The following is a 23,780-nucleotide window of genomic DNA, read 5'->3' as shown; positions in this document are numbered from 1 at the left end:
CCAAAATTTGATTCATGAGCACCGGTTGGTCGATATATAATCGACAATGTATACAGCGCCCTGGTCATTATTCAATATTGAGCGAGTTTCTTTCGTCATCGGCAGAACGATCCCACAATTTCAGACAATTAACGGTCATTTATTAATGGAAGACGCCTTTGACGCTCGGCGTGACAACCCTCTCTTAGTTATTGATTATGAAATGTCGTATTTCAACATAAAACTAGAAATCTGTTCCAGATTCCCATCCCCCCTCCCTCCCCAGCCGCAGCAGCCGCAGCATTTTCTTGATTAGTGACAGGGGATGAAAAATGCCACCTCTCCCTTCTTGATCATATGCGTCCCTTCCTGATACGGTCTACATTTTCAATGGTAGTGGCACATGCTTGGAAGATTGAGGGACTAAGATCGGCCCGGGCCCTTCCAAAGCTTCATCCTCTTATCGAGGGACCTGTTTCACATTTGAAGGAAGACCTCCGAATGCATTGAATTGAATCCGCTGGAGAAATTCACTACACTGTTTGGTACTTGAATCTCCATCTATAGTATTGTAATACCGCCATGATCGATTCGATCAAGGCTCAACACGTGATTTAACTTGTGCCCGAACTTTCTGTATCAGTACACGCAGGCATCGCCATGGCATACTGAATACCGAATACCGAATTCCGATAAACGAAATTCGCTGAAGACTCATGTTTTTGTTCCGAAGTCTCTTTCTCCACATTGGAAGTAAATAAGGGGCTGGGCAGGCTATCTCTGGCAAGCCTCGACCACCGCCAGGACCACCCGGTTTCAGGCAAATAGTATGCACGAACGTGGAAGTGACTCGTGTGTTTGACAGATCGACTCCCCAAGACCGTTGCCAAGTCAACACAGCCGAAGCATGGCATGACCCCTCACTACCACCTTGCATCATTCGACTCGGACGCCAGTATTGGATGCATTCGAAATTCCGAAGTGTCCTGTACAGAGCGCTCAGCGCTCAGCACTCGGCACTCAACCCTCAAATCGTGTCTCAACCCTGTGTAGCCCTGGAACCCCTGGCACAAGTCCTTTGGTCCATGTGTACCTCGTTGGAGGCGCATTCTAGACTCCCCGAAGCTTGTGGTTACCAACCCCGGCACAATTCGCCACCTCGCTGAGAGCATCCCATGCCACATTCCAATTCCATGGGCAACGTCATTCTCCGTAACCGCCCGTCGGATATCTGTCTTTCCGGCGCTGTGGAGCGTGGTCATGGTCTAGAGTGGCCACCCCATTACGAGGCCCTGGGCAATGATGTTGAGACATTATCTGAAACGGGCGGAACTGGTCGGCTGCCAACAGGAGTTGAGTGCCGTGTGGGGACCGGCGTCAACAGCTTCACTCTTGCTTCTATTTACGGCGTCACGGCGTTACAGTGTAGAGAGATTGGCTCGTTGGATCCGCTCGCGTCTGGTTGCTGACGCTATAGCGATACATTGTTTCGAGTCTGTTGTTCAAGGGGTGGATTCCGGTGTAGTTGAACTTGTAATTGTGGGGGGGGGTTGGCCCGATTGAGAATAGGCAAACGGATTCTGAATCGAACGGAGGAGTGGGAAGCTACTTTGATCCACCTCTTGATCCACGAAGAGGTGGATGCTTTGAATTTCGACTGGATGTGGCGATGGTAGTTGATCATCAATATTGTACTGTAGGGGCATTTGGTAGTGTGTTGGAGTTGGTGCAGAGTGTAGAGATTCTGGCCTAGAATCGTCTTGGCCTAGTTATTGACATCCGGAGGACCGTTTTTCATTGTTCATTGTTTGGGTAATGGACATGCTACATCCTTTTTGACCCTTGCATATTAACTCTTGGACATCTCATTCAAAATCTTGGTTGCCTGTTCATTATTTGTGCGCCTGTTTTTATGCGGACTAGCACTCGATACGTCCAAGGATATGTCTGAGGACGTACCCGAAGCCAAAGGATATATATGTGCACTTTGGAGAAGCAAATGCACACCTATCCGGCCCATCGTCCATAGAGAATTTGAAAAAGGCACAAGACTAAAGATCAATTCGATTGTGATTGACACATCTAGCAATAATTTATGCATCATGACCCGTTGCTTCAGATGTCCAGACCCTCCAAGAGATTCTAGTCGTAACAAAGCATCCCAACTACATATCAAGAGTGACACCCTGCATTAGCCTAAGGCAACGATCACCGGCAAGGGAGCTGATTTAGAACAAGATTTCTGTCTGACCTGCATTGCGGAGTCCAGGTTTCACACGGACAAAAAATTTCACCAACGGGTATACGTTCAGATTTCTGCATGCTGTACGCTGTACGCGGTACGCACTACGCTGTACACTGTGTAGGACTCAACGATGCAAGCAAGCTGGCTCCGAGCCAAACCACCATGCATCCCGATTGCAAGGTCGATGCTCGAAAGTTCCAAATGTTTAACAGGTTGCATGACCCGTTATTTTGCGGAAGCGGGCCCCAGCCACCGCATTTGAGAATTGTTTTTGACTCTTGCGGGATCTACAGACGGTCGGAGAAAGCCATCGAAGAAAGGCTTTGAGCACGGGGTCAAATGGCCCGGCAACGGGGGAATGGCGTAGACATTGTCAGCCTTCAAATGGACATTGCTCTCGTGTCCGATGACCATTGGGGGGTGAGCTATCCAATAGGCGAAGAAAATAGCCGTAAATCAAGAAACCCAATTCTCCTTTGGGGGCCTTTGTGGGCTCTACGGACCCTTTTGGCTAGTCTTGGTTGGCCCCGGAGCCAAAATCCGGGGAACTTAGTATTTGCGCGCCGGTCACCTGGTAGATAGAAGCGCTGGATCGTCTGAAGGTCAGTCCATTCCCCCACACAGCCTTCGAACTAAGCCTAAGGTGTACATACCCATGACATACCCCTACCTCGCCTGCCTCCGAGAGACAAATAAGGAAAGAATACCAGAGCGCTAGTCGATAAGTGAGATCATCATTATCTCAAGTGGCAGATAACCCACGGTGATACTGTAGTCCCCCTCCTGGTGCAGTCCCGCCTCGAGGCCTTTCCCCCTTTCCCCCCCCCCGAAAGGCCAAAACAGACTTCCATTATCGGTGGTCTCCCGTAGCACGCAACAGTGTTGAGAATCCACCCGATGGTGACTTTGGAATGACGATCGTGCGGGGTAAAGCCGATGGGATCACAAAAATGGGTGATCAACGTCCCACGGGTGAGTGTTATCTGGCCTATCTCGGGCCTACTGTAGATGAGAGTCTTATCTCGGAAAGTTGAGCCATGGATACTGGACAAACTCTACTCCGTCTGCGTATTGAGTGCGAGTGTTAGGTGTTATTAGTTAATCACGGAGACTGGTCCCGTCTTGTTGGCTTGTATTGATTGGTGCCTTCGCTGAGTAGTCAAGACTGTTACGCTGCCGGGAACGACGGGCTGACCCTTCCCCCCCAAAGGAGGACACGTTGCGACTCCTGGGATCATTTTGGATCATCATGAGGACACGGGAAGGGCTGGGGAACTTTCGCCATGTTCCGTTTCGTGGTTCGTCTTGGATCAGGGCGTTGTCCTCGGCGCCCGTGTTGGAGAGTCGGCTATTATTTTGGGGAAGGCGTGCATGATACTCATCCAGCACCGAATGATGAAACGGCATGGCAATATGGATGCAGGCAGGGTGCCCACGGCGACGGCTAGTGGACGGAGACCTCAGAAGCTGAGCCGTGCACTACAAGGCACTACGATGCACGACTATGCACACTACGAGACGCATTTTCCCCTGCAATCATCTAGGAGGTTGTGTATATCATCGTATGTTTTGAGATATTATAGTTCGATCTTCGTTCCAGGAGGATGGGACTGGGGACTAATGGTATACAAATTGAAAGCATCGCGTGATGGCCGTGAATCCGCGTCATGGGTAATGTGTAGTCGTGCCACTGCCACTCAGAGAAATGCCTCGACCGCCTGCAAGGACAAACCTTGCCGGCCCTCGCAGGAGGCGGTCAGAGCCGGTTGGCCAGACCATCCTTCACCGCTGGACCGGGATGAAAATCCGTGCTGCGTGGGTGTCTAATGTCCCTGGCCCAGATGTGCCTTTTGAGACGTGCCTCAGGGTGTGTGCACCCTCTGGCACTCGGGAGCTTCTGCAGACAACTTCCGTGGCTCCCTGTCTCGCCGTAAGGAGCGGTCCACCAGGAGGATCATCAACAACATCCCCCCTGATAGATCGACCATGTCAAACCCCCCGCAGCCACGTAGGAGTGCAACTCTGGAACCATTTCGGTTTCGAATCTCGATAATCCCACGCGCCAAACGAGGGACAAGCAACTAAAGATAGAGAGAGAGACCCTTGACGCGTTCGCCAGGGCGCGTAGAGAGGCGTCCTAGATAGGCCCTAGCGAAAGGACAGGAGACAGGCCCCGAGGTACACAAAGTGCTGCAGCAAGCAACGAAACTCGACCCTCCGAACTCCGGGGCCTGCAGTAGAGGGGGACCCACCGACGCCAACCAGACGAAATCACGCCATCCCAATTCGTCCCAATCTGTCCCAATCCATGGCGTCATGCAAGCCTGGAAATAGTGCTCCGTTTCGGTCTTGTCATTGGAGGTTGCCCCCCCCAAGCCGACTGCGCAATCCACCGGATCTGGTTTAGCGCGCCCTATGTGATCCGCCCTCGGTCGAAAGTGCTGTGCCCGAGCTTGTACCCCTGCTCCTATCTTTGACTCTCTCCTACCGTGTAGAGTGAGTACTGCAGGTCCCAGTAGACTTCATGAAACTTTCCTTGGAATCTTGGAACTTGGGTCGACAAATTGTAGTCTCTTCCCCCCCCCCCCCGAATGAAGATCAATTGAAATTCTTCAAGACGGTCTTTAGATAATCCGAAACACTTAGAATCCAATAGAGGTGAATTCCCAGGGGTCTCGCCCAGTGACGCCCAAGGGTCATGGAATGTCTGGAAGGTTCATGAAGATGGGGAACTACGGATTGCGTGGCGTAAGACCATGATCGGTTTCGGTCACAATACCGGGGGACGGAAACGGCCAAGGTCCTCTCCCACCAAGTTTAAGGTGCGCGTGCAGATCACACGCTGTCGGCCCACGAGGAAGACCCGTTTGTGACGCGTATCGATACCGTCACACGGGTTGATTGGCACTGCCTAGTCTCCCGGTTTCCTCCCCACTCAGTGACTAACAGTTGCGCTCTACCTAAGCCTAAGAGTCATCTCCTCCTGACCTTCCCTACCTCTCCTATATCCATATCCCCCTTCCCTCGTTCCTCCCTCTCCTAGTCCTAAATCCCTAGTCCCGATCACTTCTCCGTCACCTCTTCGTCACCTCTCCGCCACATCCTCCCTTTCCGTCTCCTTTCGCTCTCTCGCGATAGTACTTGTTTGCCGCGTCCCGTCTATTCCCCAGACACGTTGCCGTCGAGTGCTTCGACTCTCCTCGACTTCTTTTCCCGCCGAAACCTCCCTTTTGTCTCTTCACCTTTCTCGAGGAACCCTCCGAGTCTTAACTCGACTCCCCCCGCTTAGCGACATTGCCATTGAATTCAAGTGACTTTACCGCTACTTGCTTTCGTCCATCGTCTGTGTCCAGTCAATCATCACACGGTCGTCCATTATACGTTGCCAAGTCTCCATACGTTGTCGTTATCAACTGCGTTTCGCCTGATCTCGAATCCACGTCGCCCGGGAACCTGACACTCAGCACTCCGGCTCTTCCGACCCCTGGAATTCGGAGGCAGTCCTCCCAGGATCCCAACTTTCATCTTGACTCGATCATCAAGCTTTCAAAGCCTGCGGATCGCTTCGACTTTTATTTATTCTCGATTCGAACTTCTTTCGACTTCGACCATCGCTTCTTCAGTTCACTCGGTGCTCATGACTCATTAATCTCACCTTACTCTTTGAGTCTTGGTCACTCCGAACCTTGAACCCGGTGTTCATAGGCTTCCTTTTTTCCCATCCGTCTTATTTGCCTTTCAAATTACGATATTACGCAGCGTTCACCTCCAATTCCTCAGCCTTTCAGCTCAACAAACTTTGTCCATTCCTTCGTGACCCCTCTCTTCTTCGTTCAATACTTCCGCAGGCCCTCGCCACCTATCACAACGAAAACGACATACAAATGAGCACATAACGGTCTTTACACATTTTCCTTGAAGCGTCACATCCACCCTCTCCGGGTCCTTTCAGCAGCGCCGTCATTGCGCCCTTTCATCATATTTTCCCTTGTCTATCCACTCTGTTCCTCTGGTATATTTTTACGACACCTTTCGAGCTGATCAGGAACTCGCCAATTTTGTCCTGATACTTTGTGCTTGTTGCTCCAATCCCTTCGCATCGGGATCACAGGCCTCAATTTTTCACTTCTTGAACACTTAATCACCCATTAGCCTGGTTGCTGTTATACGCGTGTTGCACGTGGTCCTTCTGCAGCGGTTCATAGATTGTTGTTGATTTTCCTTGAACCTTCTTACTTCTCTCACCTCACCTTCCCTGCACTTTCATCCCTCCGCATTCTGCTCCACAGACCCTTTCTGATCTCATTTCTCGAAACCACTACTCATCATGTCGACCATGGAGTGCCTCAAGAATGACTTCGTCAAGGGTCGACTCTTGGATGGTCGTTTCCGAACGGTTGCCCCGCTCAATCACGGGTCGTTCGGCATGGTGTTTCTCGCAACAGATATCACGACCGGCCAAGATGTCGCCATCAAGTGCTTGACCAAGCCATCTTCGACAGATCCGTCAGCTCCTCATTTTGTTGACGATCGCTTCGAAGAGCTCGAGTGCCACCGGCGCTTCCGCTATCACCCAAATCTGGTTAATCTTATTCACTCCTTCGAGACCGAGGCTCATATGTACCTTGTCTTGGAATACTGTGCCAATGGTGACCTATATGAAGCCATTCGTCTCAACCGGGGTCCTTTGGAGACTGAGCACGTTCGGGATTTCATGCTGCAACTCATCGGCGCCCTTGATTTCATGCATTCCAACGGTCTTTACCACCGTGACATTAAGCCGGAGAACATCTTCCTGATGTCTGACGGTTCGATGAAGCTTGGGGATTTTGGTCTTGCAACTCGACAATCGTGGTGTCATGAAGCCTGCGTTGGTAGTGACCGCTATATGGCTCCTGAGCAATATGACCCGCCTGCCACTGGTTACTCCCCGGCTAAGGCTGATATCTGGTCCATCGGAATTTGCCTGCTTAACATCCTGTTTGCCCGCAATCCCTTTGTGACACCTACTGAGTCGGACGTGCTCTTTGCGGATTACGTGCGTGACCGTCAATCGCTCTTCGACATCTTCCCCAATATGTCTCAGGACACTTTTGAGATCTTGCTCCATGCCATGGCCCTTGACCCCGAGAAGCGCTCTCTGGCTCAGGTGCGTCAGTGCATCATGCGGGCTGTGTCCTTCACTACCGATGACGAGTCCCTTGATGAGTTCTGTGCTGAGGACCGCGAAGTGGTCACTGCTACTGCCAACCGCGAGCCTCTCCGCACTCCCTCCATCCAAAGCCCCTTCATCAACCAAGGCGATTCTTTCCCCTGGGCGAAGGCATTGCAGTCAAGCCCTCACCAGGCCATGCGACAGCTGTCCGCTATTCCCGACAACGAGAGCTACACCGAGGATTTGTTCCCACCTTCCGAGGTGGCAGGTACCTCTTGGATCTCGGCTCAATTCAACACCCCGTCGATGGCCTCGGTCTTGGATTCCGCCATGGGTGAGTCTTTCCGCTCGCTCAACCTCCACGGTAAACGCAGCATGCCTTTCCTTCCTCGATCCGACCCTGTCCCTATCACCGGCTCTTTGCCTAGTCATGCCAGCAAGCCTCTGCCATCGTTGTCGATGGTCTTTGGCAAGCATGCGAATGACCAGATCTCCAAGAGCTGGAGTGATCTCTGGGACGAGGAGGAGGAAGAGTCCGAAATTGAAGACCTTGCACTCCAGCAACGCCGTGAGCAGAACTCTCGTAGTTGGAGCCAAGAAAGTCAGGGTAAGCGCCTTCCAGCTCCCCTGGCCGGGTTGCGCGAGCCGGCCTCCGCTCCCTCTGCCGACCGAACCCATACTCCGGTCAATCAGCCCACCGCACCCCGTGCGATACAAGCCAACTCCGTCGATGTTGACAGTGACACCGGCGCATCTAACAGCACGCCTCGTCCCATTCGCCCGCAGGCTTCCCCGCAAGCTTCTGGAGGCAAGTCGGACAAGTGGGCGGAACTTGGTGACAAGCGTCGCAAATGTAAGACGCGTGACCTCTTCGGTCCCCAGCGAGCCCCCATCACCTGGCGGCGCGACTGGGGTCTTGGCTCTTCCGGCTTTGATCAAGGTCTCCGGGCCAAGCGTGAGCCACCTCAGTCTGACCGTCGTCGGCGTCTTCTCCAGAAGGACTGGCGTCGGGAGCCTGCGGATGTCACCAAACAATCCCCCCTCAAACACTCTTCATACGACGGCAGCCTCGACGAAGATCTCGATCTCGTGGGCGGGTGGCACGACCTCCACCTGTAGCATAACTTCGCCTATGCTTGCAACAACTTCACCACTCCATTTGTTCCAGTCGTTTCGCGTCCTCGCGTTTATTCGATTTAGTTGGGAAAAAAGTTCAAAAAATTGACCAACGATAAACTAATTTTGTTTCTTGTCTTTGTGTCTCTGGTTTTCGATTTTTGGTTGTTTGCCGGTGTCTCCGTCTGCTCTCCAACTCTATGCACGATCGCGCTGCAGCCTTGTCCTCGGCTACTTTCACTTCCTCGTTTCAATTCTCCAAATTCTGTACTATATCCAGCCGAGGACAGCCGAAATAGGACGGGGACGTCGAGCACCAAAAAGACTAGATGGTGGGGAGGATCTGCTTTGGGGGAATATTTTCATTTCCGAGGTTTTGCATATGGACAAAAAACGACTGAGATGGTGGAGTGGTGTTTGCGATTGCGTGGAGGTTGAGTTCTCTGAAATGAGGGCCATTTCTCTTTTGACCAAGTGTACTGAATCCTGTGTGTGTACTGTATTTAGGTCGGTGGGACAGTCGAAGGGGAAATTGATTACCATCCGTGAAGAATAAGTTTACTGTAGACTCTTATCGTGTAGTAGACTTCACTCAAGCATCGTACATTCTGGTAATTCCGACGAGACTATGGCAATCTCTTGCGTAAGATGTAGTCCCCCTAGAGCCAAGTCCAGTCCTCTGTGGGCTTAGTGGGTCTAGAAGAGCGGTGGAAGCTTGTGCGTGTCCCGTTTATGCTTGATGCACCCTCTGCCTTTTAACCATGCAGCTCCAAGCTGCAACTTCAGCGACTAGTTACATGTAGCATGATATAAAATATCAATCCAATAACATCGCAACACTATCTCAACTCTTACAGTTTCATGTTCCCAAAACTAGAAGAGTTTGTCTCTAGCAAACCGGCGGTCAAGAAGGCGGTGACCCCAGCTGTCAAACGGGTGAGATGCCACGATCCACTTTGTCTTGAGCTCGGTGTGTCGCTCGTTTCCAGCCCTTCACTGGCCTAATTACACCCGATATCGCACGATCTCAACACCACCACCGACACCGACACACGCTTTATCATCGTGCCTCCCCCTCCCATTTATCTTCCCGTGGCTCTCAGATAACGATCAAGGTCGCGATCAAATTTCGCTTCCACCTTCGACGATGCGCACGTCATAATAAATCGGTTCTCCGGAGTGATACGTGATACGTGATACGATACTGTCAACAGACTTCTCGTCTACGTCGGCGTGAAAAAAAAGGAGCTCGTCAGATTCGCGAAAGACTACCGCGACACGAGACTGCTTATCGCACAACCTCAAGATGTTGGGACGGTCGTGGACTTGGGTGCATTCCATTTCGATTGTGCTTGTTGGATGTGCGCTTGCGAACCCAACTCAGCATTCCGCACAGTCGGATCGCTCGACGATACCGGATGCAATATGTCCTCCGAAGAACTCATGGGAGGTTGAGGCTGAGCTTTTCCAAACTCCTATCTGTCCGGAACATCGGTGGGGACGCCATCTGATTCTGACTGCGACGTCCGAAGCTGGAGCCACACATGTGGTAGAATCTATTGCGTTTACAGAGACGGTAGAGGCGATTCCAGGACAGGCGGAACCAGAGCAGGATACAGATTCGCTGCTTGACAGCGCGAGTTTTCTTTCATTTGAGGATTGGAAGAAGCAGAATCTTGCGAATGCGGGCCAATCTGCTGAGAATGTCGGAGCGAGTAGACGGGCTGCAGCGGCCGGGAAAGAGGGTCGAAGGCAGCCTGGGATCAATAACGCGCTGGACTCATTAGGGGATGATGGGGAGATTGAATTGGATTTTGGTGGGTTTGGGGCTGAGACGCCCGAGGCGAGTCCTACAGCTTGGGGTACCCCCATTTCGTCACAGTATGTTGATGGAGGAGAGGATGGTGGAGATGAACGTGCTCCGGTTATCAAGAAAGATATTCGGCGTCGTAAGGATGCTGGGACGACGTGCAAGGAGCGCTTCAACTATGCGTCGTTTGATTGTGCGGCGACGGTGCTCAAGACGAATCCGGAGTGCAAGGGCTCTTCTTCTGTGCTGGTGGAGAATAAGGACAGTTACATGCTGAATGAGTGTCGTGCCCTGAACAAGTTTCTGATTCTGGAACTGTGCGATGACATTCTCGTCGATACAGTCGTTTTGGCGAACTATGAATTTTTTAGCTCGATATTCCACACTTTCAGGGTCAGCGTTTCGGATCGCTATCCCGCGAAACCCGACCAGTGGAAGGAGTTGGGCGTGTATGAGGCCAGGAACACGCGTGAGGTACAGGCTTTCGCCGTGGAGAATTCCCTCATCTGGGCTCGCTACCTGCGGATCGAGTTCTTAACGCACTATGGTCATGAGTTCTTCTGTCCTGTCAGTCTGATTCGAGTGCATGGAACTACCATGATGGAAGAGTATAAACATGATGAGAGTGGCCGAGTCGACGACGAAGAGATTGTGGAGCCAGTTCAGATTGGCGAGCTTCCCGGAGCTACGCAGGCTGAGAACATTCAGCCTCCAGTTGAAGAAGCTCCGAGCGAAGAGAGGCCTCAAGAGACTTGCCCTAATAATCTCACTCAAGTGGAAGTAATCCTCCTTGGTCTGATCCCTCAACCTGCAAATACGTGTGGTATCAATGATATCCCAGCGAAGCTTACCCCAAAAAGAACGGCTACCAAGGCTCAGCCGGATTCGCCGCCAACCGTGAATACCACATACACAACCGGAGACAACATTTCTGAAACTCAATCTGGATCATCCACCCCACCCAAAGCCGAAAATACTCGGAAGCCAGGCGAATCGCCAAAAGCCGTGGCAACGACACCGGACGCTTCAATTGCCCCGGGAGAAACTGTACAGCAAGACTCCGCCGTTGAAAACACGAGTCAACCGGCGACGAAACCTAAGGAGGAACCAAATAGTCTACCCCCCAGAGGCAACTCGACCTACATCTACCCAACCGCCACCTTCAAACCCGACAACCCAAGAGTCCTTCTTCAAATCCGTACATAAGCGACTGCAAATGCTTGAATCTAATTCGACTCTATCCTTACTCTATATTGAAGAGCAGTCCCGAATCCTTCGGGATGCTTTCAACAAGGTTGAGAAACGACAGCTCTCAAAGACTTCCAAGTTTCTCGAGAACCTGAATGTCACCGTCCTCAACGAGCTGAAGGAGTTCCGAGAACAATACGACCATGTCTGGAAATCCGTTGCCTTTGAATTTGAGCACCAGCGCATGCGCTATCAGCAAGAGGTGACCTCTATCAGTTCTCAACTGGGTGTGTTAGCCGATGAGCTGGTCTTCCAGAAACGTGTGACAGTCATCCAGAGCATTATGGTCTTATGCTGCTTTGCGCTAGTACTGTTCTCGCGAGGGTCCGTCAGCACCTACATGGAGTTCCCACGCGTCCAGCGAATGGTCACCCGATCCTACAGCCTACCATCCTCATCGCCAATCTTCACCTCACCCTCAGCCAGCCCCGCATCCGCACGACCAGCCTCTCCGCACCATGAAAGTGGCCACCGGCGGAATCTTTCAGACAGCTCCTCGTCCCAAGACAGTCCGACCAGCCCGAGAGTGCAATACATTCCGCCGACTCCGACATCCGATGTCTCGCGGGAGGCTGAAATGGAGGATGAAAAAGTCGACCGGCCAGCTTCCCCTGACTCAATGACTGTGCCCACACTCGGGACACCTCCACTCCGGTCCCGTAGCACTCCGCCCGCCTTCCTGGGTAGTCATATGACAGATCTGGATCTAGAAGGGGCTGTCGAGAACAAGACTTTCCTGGAACCCGAATCCCCCGAAGCTGACGATCGACCCACCGCCTTATAAGCCTCTGAGCAAGGGAGCGTCCTATATTGGCTGGCACCAATTGACCCTGTATACATGGCTCATCAAGCCAGGTCTCGTTTGCATTTGCTTCCTCAAGATCCACGGCGTTCTAGGTGTTCCATTGGGAAGGCTGTATACGCTTGAATGACCTACGATACGATCCCCTGTACGATTCACTGTACTTTAATAATTGCATACAGCATTGCTCGGTTGAACCTTCCTACTCAACAAGTAAATTATGAAATCTAAACAACAAGCAAGTAGAGGATCCACGAAACCTGGGAATGCCCTAGACGGGTGCGTCATACACGGTCATCGCGGTTCGGGGACCAACACAACGGTTGCCCTGCCAACAATCAAATCCATTTTCTTCATTTTTCGCCCACCTGCACCAACAACACGTTTTTCTCTTATCCGATCTCGATCAATCTGCTCTTGACTCTTATTCTCCTCACTTCTCAATTCCCAGCCCTCAACCCTCACAGCTTCAAGCCTCCTCCACATACACTTACACGCACTTTCTCACACACGTACACAATGGACTCCACAACACACACTCAGCCTCTCGCGGACCGCGACACCAACACCCACCTCGCCAATGCCAATATCGACAAGTCAGACATGAAGGCCGATCTTTCATCAATGGACCAGCACCGTCAGACACTGCAGGGGAAGCTCGACAGTGATGAGAAGTGAGTAGTTCACCGATCCGTCATGCCAAACATAATACTAAGACGAAACTCTCCAGGCAACCCACTGCCTACGTGTCTCCGTCCGACGAGCTCATGAGCCCGTGTACCAAGAAGCTCAGTGATATCAAGGGCAAGCGATTCAAGAAGTATGTTCTTATTTAGGTTGACCTGCTGAGAGAGTACCGAGCTAACCTGGGTTCATAGCGCCGGCAAGCCCCAGTCGCTGTTCGCGAAACTTGGCAAGAAAAGCTATGAGCAATCATCGGCAGAGCAGAACCGAGCGACCGAGTAGAAGTCCCCGGTGAATGCTCATCTTGCTTATTGCATTTCGCTTCTCGCCCGCATGTCATTTTCGCCACGCTCAATTCATCTCCCCGACTGCTATATCTATCGTCCAACTGCATCGGCGCTGGACGTCTATTGAACAGGGCTATATGTTAAAGTCGTCTTGCATTGATGGATTGAGTGTTGTGTTTGCATGCGGGCTCCTTCTCAATATTTTATGTTCTTTTTTCTTTTTTTGTGATGACCGCGATGCCTTCTTGCTTCTTCTGTGACTGGATTTTTGTATTGTTGGTACGGGGTTCTTAGGTTATGGATTTGGCTCTGGGGGTCAAAAGTCCCTTTGGAACTTGGGGTTAGGGAGCAATTGAATGATCGAGTTCCTTTTGTACTTGCTCGGCATTAAAAATAGGTGGAGATCTGACCGAGGCAGATCTCGCCTCATGTAGTCCGGGCCGTCTAACAGGAAAGTAAACGCCAAGTTATTAAAATATTCTTACGGAATCCTTCAGGTCCTCCATTCAACGATTAATGATACCCGACGGCTATGGGGGATGTGTGTAAATAGTTAACAAAGTTGGACAGCATCGAAGCATAGCTGGGCCGAGGCAAAAACCCGCTCTCGGCTTCTCCACACCGCGCTACTCCGCAGTTCCCAAAGCAATGGGCTGACTTATATTCGGCCGAACCCTCCTCTCTCTTCTCCCTCTATTCAAACACACTCTCACAATGTCTGCTTCTACTCGCATCCCTCCCATCGCCCAGCCATTCGTTAGCGACCGCGCTAAGAAGACCCTCGACTTGGTACACCTCGGACCTTGTTCCCCCGATACTGTAACCCCACGCTTACCATGTTCCTAGGTCGAGGAGTTCGTCGAGAAAGATTGTATCCCCGCCGATGCCGTATTCTCCGCCGAGCTCGGCGAGGGCGAAAAGAGATGGCAGACCACCCCCGTGGTGATGGAGCAGCTGAAGGAGAAGGCTAAGAAGCTCGGCTTGTGGAACATGTTCCTGCCGAAGAACCACTTCAAGCAGGGTGCTGGCTATAGTAATGTCGAGTATGGTCTTATGGCCGAGTTGCTCGGAAAGAGCAAGGTTGCCTCCGAGGTTCGTGATGCTGGAACATACCTCAACTCCGAAGATTAATGCTAATGGGGTTACCAGGCTACGAACAATGCTGCTCCCGATACTGGTAACATGGAGGTGCTGGCCAAGTACGGCAATGATGCTCAGAAGCAGGAGTGGCTTGTGCCCCTGCTCGATGGCAAGATCCGTTCTGCTTTCCTGATGACCGAGCCCGACGTTGCGTCCAGTGATGCTACCAATATCGAATTGAACATCCGCCGCGAGGGCAACGAGTATGTCCTGAATGGCTCGGTACGTATTATTCCCACCCCGATCAGCGATTTAATTTATCCAATACTAAGTCGAATAGAAATGGTGGTCCTCGGGCGCTGGTGACCCCCGCTGCAAGATCTACCTTGTCATGGGCAAATCCGACCCCAACAACAAAGACACCTACCGCCAGCAGTCCGTGGTTCTTGTGCCCGCTGGTCTGCCCGGCATCACCGTGCACCGCATGCTGAGCGTCTACGGCTACGATGATGCCCGCACGGCCACGGCCACATCACTTTCACCAACGTGCGCATCCCCGTCTCCAACATGGTTCTGGGTGAGGGTCGCGGTTTCGAGATTATCCAGGGCCGTCTCGGTCCCGGCCGTATCCACCACGCCATGCGCACTATTGGCGCAGCGGAGAAGGCACTCGAGTGGCTCATTGCGCGCGTCAACGATGACCGCAAGAAGACCTTCGGCCAGCCTCTTTCTTCGCATGGTGTCATTATCGAGTGGATTGCCAAGTCGCGTATCGAGGTTGATGCTGCTCGTCTCGTTGTGCTGAATGCTGCTATTAAGATCGATCAGGGCGATGCCAAGTCTGCTCTTAAGGAGATTGCTCAGGCTAAAGTGCTTGTGCCCCAGACTGCATTGACTATTATCGATCGCGCTGTACAGGCTTATGGCGCTGCTGGTGTTTGCCAAGATACTCCTCTTGCTTATTTGTGGGCTGGTATCCGTACTCTGCGTATTGCTGACGGTCCAGATGAGGTTCACTTGGCTCAGCTGGGTCGTCGCGAGAACCGCGATCGTAAGGATGCCGTGGTTGCTAAGCTAAAGTGGCAGCGTGAGGAGTCAGATCGATTGCTTCTTGCCTCTGGCTTCAAGGCTAAGAGCCATCTGTGAAAAGGGGCACTATAGCCACACCATTAGGATTAAAGGATATCAGAATGAAATATTTCGGAATACGTGAATTAATGGAAAACAGTGTAGACGTGGTATATCTTTCATTCCAACTCATGCTATTCCCAACGCCGGCAATGTCCAAGCATGAGCACCTGGGTAGGTTCAGATCGAAATCAACATTGACATGCAAATCCCGTATGTAAAGAGCGAGCCATCCATATGGACAAGTCATAACAGCATCAAAAGATTAAAAAAAAAAGGCACTTTTAGTTGTAGTCGTCATTCTCGGGAGTGTTGCGCTTGCCCTTGGCTCGCTTCTTGTTACCCTTGAAATGCTTCTTGGAGCTGCCGCTCTTCACCTCAGAGACATCAATGCCGCGCTCCATAGCAATCATCATACGCTCTTTGCGACCAGTGAGGTTCTTGCGCATCTGCTGGCCCTGTTCCGTGTACTTGTGCTGGAAGGGAACACTCATGCGACCGGCAGAGGGCCCAGTGGCTGTGCCGAAGAAACCGGTATCAATGTTACGAGAGCGTGCACCCGGAAGATCGTGAGTCTCAACGTTTGCGGAGGCGAGGGAGCCAACTTCCGAATCGAAATCGGCTTCGGCGGCAAGGTTGGCCTTGGCGAGAATGGCCTGGCGTCTGGCGGGAAGATGGGCGATATCGTAGAGTTCCTGGTTAAACTCGTTCGGATCGGTGCTAGGTTCACCCTCTGGTGTGGGAGGCGGGTGCACGTAGAGGAGCTTTCCGTTCACAAAGTCCTTCAGGATGTAACGAGCGGCACGAGACTCATCGGGCTGGCCCAGACCGGAAGTGGAGAAACCACGGGCACGGGCGTAGGCGCGGAGAATCTCACTAGCAGTGGGAATACCAGTGCCGCCCTCTTCGATGGGCCGGATGGGGATCTTCACACCGTACACATTCTCCATAAAGTGTCGGGGGATTCGCTTTGCGACAAGGCCGGCGGGACCGGTGAACTCACGCTGCTGGTCGATAGGCAGCACACCGTTGACGACCAGATCGGCCTTCGTAGAGGCAAAATTGGGGAACACGAGACCGGGACAATCGCAGAGCATGATCTCGGGAGAGAGATACAATGTCTGGAAATGCTTGGTTTTACCGGGGGTGGCAGAGACAGACACCTTTTTGGCTCCGAGGAGGGCGTTAATTGTGCTGGACTTACCCACGTTGGGGTAACCGACGAGACCAATGGTGGTCTTCCGTTTACGTCCGTCCGAGTCGCCTTCCTGAGGGAGAGCCTCGGGGGCGTTGGCCAGGAAGAGCGCTTCAAGCTCGTCCACATCGAGAATGTGTGGACCAAGGGACTGGTCGGGGTCAGCGAGCCTAGCCCGAGCTTCCTCATCTTCTTCACTAGAAGGGTCGTCTTCGGTCTCATTCAAGTCCAGCTTCTTCGCCGACTTGGTCAGTTGAGAATCATCTTCGTTGTCTGACTGCTCTTCCAGCAGCATCTCAAGCTCCATTTTCTCTTTAGCGAGATGGGCCGAGAAGAATCGGAAATTAATGTTGTTCTCTTCGAAGTACTGGGCCCAAGCCTCTCGCTGCTTGAGACTCAACATATCTGCCTTGTTCACGAGCAAAAGGTTCTTCTTCCGCGAGTCAATCTCCTTGACATAGTTCTCTAGATCCTCGGAACGGAACTGAAGAGGGTTACGCGCATCGACAATCTGCACGACCAGATCGGATCGCTCAATAACACGCCACAACTGGCGCCAGACCTCCAAGTTTCGCTCGAAGGGAGTCATGAGCAGATCATGATGCTCCTGAAGTTCCGCCAGCCCGCGACGCCAGTCCAACAGACTCTTTCGCTCCATCTTTTCCAACTGTGCGGGTGTAGTCGAAGAATCCCACTTCGGTCGTCTTGGCACTGTCAACTTCCCTCTGTTCTTCAGATGCTTCTTGACTTTGTTCTTCTCCTCGGTTGCGGTCAGGAGGTAAGGGTTCTTCTGATCGGAATGAATAATCTTGACGTTGTTGATTTTTTCGGCGGTGAAATCGGTTCCTGCCAGCTCTGCAGTGCTAAGGAATTCATCCAAAGCAGCCTGTTCGGTGATGGAGCGCATCTTGACCCATGACGCTTCTTGAGCTTCGTTGGTAATGTAGGTCTCTCCATTCACGCCTTTGCGCGCAATGGCATTGTGGGAAGCCTTCTTCTGGCTCGAGGACTTGCCCTTGCCGAAGCGGTCATTCATAAGACTGTTGCCCAGTCCCACGGCATTCTTTGACTTTGCTAACACCATGGTGAATGATGGTGTAGTGGTATGTAGTTGGAAAAGATCACTGAGGGGTCAAAATTTGGATTATTCTCTAAGTTCGGATAAGATAACGATTAGTCAGCGGGGCAACGAGCGAAAATTTTAGAAATCTTGCAGTTACGAGTATGTTTTCTCCCATTTTATAGGCAGATTTACTCGATATATTGTTTTATTTCAGCTTAAATAAACAGTGGAAATGTCATCTCTACCATCTTCTCGCTTAAAACTAAGGTGAGGACCCGAGGGGTCAGGCAGCGATAAGCCCCACGTGATCCTATCCAAAGTGAATCCAACCTTTTTTTTTTTTCATTTCAAGCGTCCATCTTCACTTCACTAGCCAACATGCCGCCAAAGAAGCAGTGGATGTAAGTTTGGTTTACGAAGCTCAGTAACATTTAACTTACCCGAGGCCAGTGATAAGAAGAACGCGAGCACTTTCCAGCTCTTCCACCGGTCCCAAAATGACCCGTTGATCCACGACCCTCAGGCGGAGGACCGAGTCCTGCATCAAGTCGGCGGTCCTGCGCCTTCTTCTGCGTCGACATCCTCGCAAAAGCCTTTCCGGGTTTTGTCCGATCTCGAGAATGAATTCCACGATGAATCCGTCCGCCGCAATGAGGGTGAAGCTGCCAACTACGGTGTCTACTATGATGACTCCAAATATGACTACATGCAACATTTGCGCGAACTGGGAACTGGGGGTGGAGAAGCATACTTCGTGGAGGCTAAGCCCGAGAAGGTCAAGGGTAAGGCGATGAAGCTGGAGGATGCGCTGCGCCAGGTCTCTCTAAACGAAGACGATGCGCGGAGCGCTGCGGGTGGCCAGAGCCTCTACGGATCTGAGTATGGTGATTTGCGCTCTACAGCTTCATCGTATATCCGCAAGCCTACCTATCAGGATCAGCAGAACGTCCCCGATGCCATCGCGGGTTTCCAGCCAGATATGGATCCGCGATTGCGCGAGGCTTTGGAGGCTCTGGAGGACGATGCTTTCGTCGATGATGAAGACGACGATCTTTTCGGCGAGCTCACAAAGCAGGCTGAGGAAATGGACTCTGGAGACTGGGAGGATACCTTTTTCGATCAGGATGAGGAGGATGGGGGATGGGAGTCGGATGCGACTGAGAAGGCCCCAGTTCAAAGAGACAGCACAGAAGCACGAGAACTCGCTGAGAATACTGAAAGCTCCTCGCAGCCTCTCGAACCTGGCGAGCTGCCCGAGGTTGATCAGGCTGTTCCAGATCTCCACCCTCAAGATCAGGGCTGGATGAACGAATTCGCCAAGTTCAAGAAGGATGCTAAATCTGGCAAGGGTGTTCCGGCTCCACCAACTATGGCACCCTCTGAGCAGCAGACTGTCGCGTCGACTGCCTTCACTATTGGAGGCACCCCCATCCGCCGCAAGAAGCGCAAGGGTGCTTTGACCAACCCCTCTGCATACTCCATGACCTCATCCGCATTGGCACGTACCGAAGGACACCGTCTCCTGGACGATCGCTTCGAGCGAGTTGAGGCTCTCTACTCTCTTGACGAAGAAGATGAGTACGACGACAGCATGTCCATGGTCAGCGGCATGACTGGTGCCACTGGCATGACCGGTATGTCCACAGCATCATCTCTTGCACCCAGCCTTGTCAACGCCAGCGGTGAAGGAGTTTCCCGCAGCGATTTCCACAACATCATGGACGACTTCCTCGCCGGTTGGGACGACAACACCAGTGCCCAGGCCAAGCGAAGAGGCGCCAAGAACAAGCGTGGTAAGAACGGTAACGAGGCCATTGGCATCAAGATGCTCGAGGAAGTTCGTGCTGGTCTTGGCCCCGCTCGGTTCTCCGGTACCAACACTCGCAACAAGGTCCTGTAGCTGGATCTGTGCATGATACGACATTGAATGGAATCCATGACTCGGCGTTTGTTTGTTTTTACGACGTTTCTTGCATATGTATAAGGGATCATAATGGCTAGACCAAAAGTGATATTTTGACACACTCAATCCATATATAACAGAAGTCTCTTTTTTTCGTTTTCCCAGTAATGTCCTAGTCTCGTTGTTTCAAGACCTTGACCCTAAGACCAGCACTAAGACTTCCCAGGACTCAATTCGCAGTGATTCCAAATTATTCAGGTGACATCGCTGTGTCTCATAATAAAGCTCAGCGTGTATTCCAACTCTCTGCGCGGTCTTAACATCTCGAACCTCATTATCACTAGACTAGACAATGTCATCTGCAGGAATACCATACTTCTCTAAGACAACGCCAAAAAACCCATCAACTTTGGATGTTCCTATTGCATTCGTCGTCATCAGGATGTCAATCCATTTCTCGAACTGTCCATTCCTGCCCATCAGCCGGGCCTGCGGTGATGACAATGAGTTTTTTACATGTCGCCGAAAAATGTAGAAACCCCGCGCCCCTGCTTTTAAGATCAAGTACGACCGTAGTGACCACTGATATACTCCCAGTAGATTATTGACATAACAATCTTCAATGGGAGAGTCCATGAGATTCGCCTCGAGGACCTGTGTGAATTCTTCGCGGCGGTAGTCTGTTGAGGTTCTTCTGTCCGTGGAGGCATTTACAATCGATATTTGCAGGGTTTCTTGGTTCTTTACCCCCATTGTATCTATATTGACCCCCAAAGTCTCATTGATGACTTAAAATACAGCCATCGAGGCTCATGTTGAGTCTTTGTAGATCGTGTAGGGTGTCGTCGAGATCAAAGCCGAACCATTTCTTGGCCAGGATCGCCTGAAGGTGAGGGTTTGAAGTGGATATGGGGGGGTAATAGATAAACGTCCTCCTAATGGAATCGGAGGGAATATGCTAGACTCTTGGAAGGAGGAGCGATGGTATCTGCATGACTTCTTGTCCGATGCTATGACTTAGACATGTTCCTAACTGGCATGATAGGAAATCTGATCTATGTAAAAGTACAAGGGGGATCCTCCCGATTTAGAGTACAAGTTCTATCTTATAATATATGTTTACAAAGAAGCATCAAAGTGCCCCGCCAACCTTCTCAACAATCCACATTGCAAGGCGTACATTCCAGCCGACGCGTCGTTCAGTGCGCATGAGATCTTCCCTCGAGATAGCCTTGGCGTCCTTTTGAAGCCACTCGGTCTCAGCACCAAGCTTTTCCTTCAAAGTTTGGTCGCTCGTCACAACTAGCGCGCCTATCTCGATATCGAGACTATAGCTTCGCTTGGTGTAGTTGCTGCTACCGACGAAGGTCAGGCTGGGATGTTTCTCCTGGGGAAGGGTGATCCATAAGCCTTTGGCGTGGTACGTCCACCCATCTGGTGTGCCGACTGTACCGCGGCGCCATTCTTTCAGCTGAATGGAGTTTGTGCACTGCGCCTCAGCAACGCGGTCTAAGAACCGCGCAGAAAGATGCGTGTACGCAGCTGGAAGCATACCGGAAACACCCGGAGATCCATAAAAGCCATTCGCCCAGGGAGAAGCGGTCAACACTGTGCCCTGGGTTGTGGTTGGGTTTTGAGGGGTGGAGGATGTGCTGGCGATCAAGAAGGAAGAAAGAACAGGATGAATGTTAAAGTATCCTGCAGTGAAAAGCCAGCGCGCTCCTGCAAATGCAGGAGACTCGGACAGGAGACGCAGAATGCCGGTGACAGCAGGGAATTCGGTGGAGGTGTCGGGTTTTAGGAGAGGGGTGAACTGTGCAACGGGGTATACAAAAGTTTGGCTTGACTCGGATGGAATGACAGGCTTGTTATCACGGGCTTGGATGAGCGGGCCCAAAAAAGTCGATGAACATGCGATGAAGTCTTCGGGACCGTCGAGAGGCGATGGAGCCTTATTGGAAGTAGGCCAGTCTAAGAGATAGCCCGCCTTGCTGTCGGAATCTGGCAGGACTTGGAAGCTAATGCTGCAGATAGCGTGGTGAATACGAGCGTAGTACTCTGTTAAAGCTTTGGAATCGAACAAATGGTAGCGATCTAAACGGTTGGTAAAGTAGTCCGAGGACAAGTTGGCTCTGGAATGCAGTATTAGCATCATGTGATGAATACAGATATGTCATTCTTACCCAGAGAGGATAATCTCATCGTCGATACCGTAGAGTTTCATGTGCTGCAATCCCCAGCCTTCATTAATTCGGCGAGGGATATGCTTTTTCCTTAGTCCCGTAAGATTAGGAGTATGGAACATCCGAATCTCGACTCGTTCCGGTCCATATTCCTCTACCAATGAACAGAGCAGGGATGCGCTTGAAGGATTGGGCGTTTCCCGGGTACCGCGAAGAGCGTCAGTCAGAATGGAGACTTTGAGGTCTGGGTTGGTGCGCAGAGCTTCCGAAAGGGTCTCGATCAGCTCGTGTTCTGTCTTTCCGATATACAGCGTGGAGAGGTAGACGCGCCGCTTGGCGTTGCGGATTTTATGCTTCGCAGCGTCAGTACAGAGCTTTGTCGTATTATCACAGATATACACACCTTCAATGTGGAATAAAAATTCGCCGGAGAATCAAGAATTGTAATCTGAGAGGCCGGGACCTCGAATCGAGGCGCAATGCGATCGAGCTCGATGGTCATGGCCCCAAGGGCGATGGCGCGGAGGCCGAAGCAACATGGGAAGCATGTGCAGAGAACCTACGCGCAGGAATCTGGCGACGCACAATCGGCCGAGCAGCGCAGCGCAGCGCCTGGCCTCCGATGCGACCGAACATGTTTTGGATAGCGGTGTCAAAAGGATTTCTGAATCGGGAAGGAGACCAATGCGGGTGCAAACATCTTGTGTTTGCATCCCGCTCCGACTTCCATTTCACTTCTCGACTCGACAGACTCCATCTTTTTCCCCCCATTGCACCGCCAAGATGTCGACCATTATGAGGACACTGCGCAATTTGCGCCGAGTTGGTCTGAAGGTTTGCTACGCGCCCTTTCCATCCGGCGAAAAGAGCTTACTAACGCGGATTTGTAGGATGCCGGCCACCAGATGCACGTACGTTGCTTGCCGCCGAGATGAGATATGGGATGGTTTAGAATGCCTGTAGACTAACATTGACCTTTTCCTCGGTGTTCTTTAGTACATCGGTATGACTTGGACCCTTCCCGATCCTTCCAGCGGCAGATAACTGACCCCGCGCGATCATAGGTGATACCAAGGCCGGAACCCTGATCGGAGTCGACCGCTTCGGCAACAAGTACTTCGAGAACATGGAGGAGGAGCTTCCCCGTAAGACCAACCACTTGGACGCGTTATGATCACAAAGGACATGGAAGCTAAGGACCTTTCCCATACAGTTCGTACACGATGGGTCGACTACAAGGAGCACGAATATGATGCCTCCCACATTGAGCCTGGCTGGTAAGCGCCCCCCCTGCCCACGCGAACAGAGCCCGATTATTAACGCTGGCTCCAGGCACGCTTGGATTTCGTACATGGTCGATGCCCCTCCCACCGTCGACAAGTTCCTGCAGGGCGGCCACCGCACCTGGGAGCTCCCTGACCACCGTGCCAACCCAACTCTGAGCCGGGCTGCTTTCAAGACCTACTCGACGTATGTGTGATTTGTTGATTTACAGCACCTGCATTGGCTAACACGATCACAGCACCCGCCCCAAGTACTCCGCCTGGACCCCCGTTGCTGCTGCGCGGTAAATTCATATGGCTACTCTACTGGGCCAGCAAAATGAACCCAACTTTCATATACGTGCTTGATTCAAATTTTTTTTTTTAGCTTTGCGAGCATCCAGTCGGAGCTTGCAAAGCCATGTACATAAAGTTGTGCTACCAATGCTTTCACTAGAATGTGTATTTCGTAAGCTTGAAACTTGTAGATTTGTCAAATGCTAAATGCTCTCAAAACTAATTAAACCCCCTAAGTCCTAACCGCGGACATGGTATCTCAGTTGCCGGAAATGAAAGGGGAGAAACAAGGACGGTATGGGAAACAAACTAGATGTAGGAAATTAATTAAAGAAAGCCCAGT

General features: G+C 51.6%; 9 protein-coding genes across 9 annotated transcripts; 7 read left to right on the top strand and 2 right to left on the bottom strand.

The window, feature by feature from the left end:
- Nucleotides 1-1,172: 1,172 nt before the first annotated feature.
- N7477_007556 (uncharacterized protein) lies at nt 1,173-1,448 on the top strand (the record flags this gene model as incomplete). The annotated part of the gene is made up of 1 exon (XM_056969219.1): nt 1,173-1,448. One exon carries the CDS (start codon nt 1,173-1,175, stop codon nt 1,446-1,448), a length of 276 nt encoding a protein of 91 aa, XP_056819251.1.
- A 5,103-nt stretch (nt 1,449-6,551) lies between these two features.
- N7477_007555 (putative serine/threonine protein kinase) lies at nt 6,552-8,498 on the top strand (the record flags this gene model as incomplete). The annotated part of the gene is made up of 1 exon (XM_056969218.1): nt 6,552-8,498. One exon carries the CDS (start codon nt 6,552-6,554, stop codon nt 8,496-8,498), a length of 1,947 nt encoding a protein of 648 aa, XP_056819250.1.
- Nucleotides 8,499-9,801: 1,303 nt separating this feature from the next.
- N7477_007554 (Sad1/UNC domain protein) lies at nt 9,802-12,337 on the top strand (the record flags this gene model as incomplete). Its single annotated transcript, XM_056969217.1, has 2 exons — nt 9,802-11,503; nt 11,565-12,337. 2 exons carry the CDS (start codon nt 9,802-9,804, stop codon nt 12,335-12,337), a joined length of 2,475 nt encoding a protein of 824 aa, XP_056819249.1.
- Nucleotides 12,338-12,874: 537 nt separating this feature from the next.
- On the top strand, nt 12,875-13,321 carry N7477_007553 (Spo12 family protein; the record flags this gene model as incomplete). Its single annotated transcript, XM_056969216.1, has 3 exons — nt 12,875-13,029; nt 13,086-13,175; nt 13,234-13,321. The coding sequence occupies 3 exons, from the start codon at nt 12,875-12,877 to the stop codon at nt 13,319-13,321; spliced, it is 333 nt and encodes a 110-aa protein (XP_056819248.1).
- A 719-nt stretch (nt 13,322-14,040) lies between these two features.
- On the top strand, nt 14,041-15,552 carry N7477_007552 (uncharacterized protein; the record flags this gene model as incomplete). Its single annotated transcript, XM_056969215.1, has 5 exons — nt 14,041-14,115; nt 14,173-14,418; nt 14,476-14,688; nt 14,747-14,983; nt 15,013-15,552. The coding sequence occupies 5 exons, from the start codon at nt 14,041-14,043 to the stop codon at nt 15,550-15,552; spliced, it is 1,311 nt and encodes a 436-aa protein (XP_056819247.1).
- Nucleotides 15,553-15,818: 266 nt separating this feature from the next.
- On the bottom strand, nt 15,819-17,813 carry N7477_007551 (ribosome biogenesis GTPase LSG1; the record flags this gene model as incomplete). Its single annotated transcript, XM_056969214.1, has 1 exon — nt 15,819-17,813. The coding sequence occupies one exon, from the start codon at nt 17,811-17,813 to the stop codon at nt 15,819-15,821; it is 1,995 nt and encodes a 664-aa protein (XP_056819246.1).
- A 357-nt stretch (nt 17,814-18,170) lies between these two features.
- On the top strand, nt 18,171-19,692 carry N7477_007550 (ribosome biogenesis protein LTV1; the record flags this gene model as incomplete). Its single annotated transcript, XM_056969213.1, has 2 exons — nt 18,171-18,193; nt 18,243-19,692. The coding sequence occupies 2 exons, from the start codon at nt 18,171-18,173 to the stop codon at nt 19,690-19,692; spliced, it is 1,473 nt and encodes a 490-aa protein (XP_056819245.1).
- Nucleotides 19,693-20,827: 1,135 nt separating this feature from the next.
- On the bottom strand, nt 20,828-22,514 carry N7477_007549 (CDP-diacylglycerol--glycerol-3-phosphate 3-phosphatidyltransferase; the record flags this gene model as incomplete). The annotated part of the gene is made up of 3 exons (XM_056969212.1): nt 20,828-21,827; nt 21,879-22,281; nt 22,442-22,514. 3 exons carry the CDS (start codon nt 22,512-22,514, stop codon nt 20,828-20,830), a joined length of 1,476 nt encoding a protein of 491 aa, XP_056819244.1.
- Nucleotides 22,515-22,661: 147 nt separating this feature from the next.
- Nucleotides 22,662-23,449, top strand: N7477_007548 (complex I NDUFA12 subunit family protein; the record flags this gene model as incomplete). The annotated part of the gene is made up of 7 exons (XM_056969211.1): nt 22,662-22,712; nt 22,769-22,789; nt 22,875-22,881; nt 22,943-23,023; nt 23,092-23,155; nt 23,211-23,348; nt 23,401-23,449. 7 exons carry the CDS (start codon nt 22,662-22,664, stop codon nt 23,447-23,449), a joined length of 411 nt encoding a protein of 136 aa, XP_056819243.1.
- Between the last annotated feature and the right edge of the window lie 331 nt (nt 23,450-23,780).

The sequence above is a fragment of the Penicillium maclennaniae genome (genome assembly GCF_028827695.1).
Source record: "Penicillium maclennaniae strain IBT 15551 chromosome Unknown utg000007l:1.0-4884863.0:1.0-4888362.0, whole genome shotgun sequence".
Classification (NCBI taxonomy): domain Eukaryota; kingdom Fungi; phylum Ascomycota; class Eurotiomycetes; order Eurotiales; family Aspergillaceae; genus Penicillium; species Penicillium maclennaniae.
Note: the sequence above shows the minus strand (reverse complement) of the source record. Positions and strands in the feature narration are given on the sequence as shown.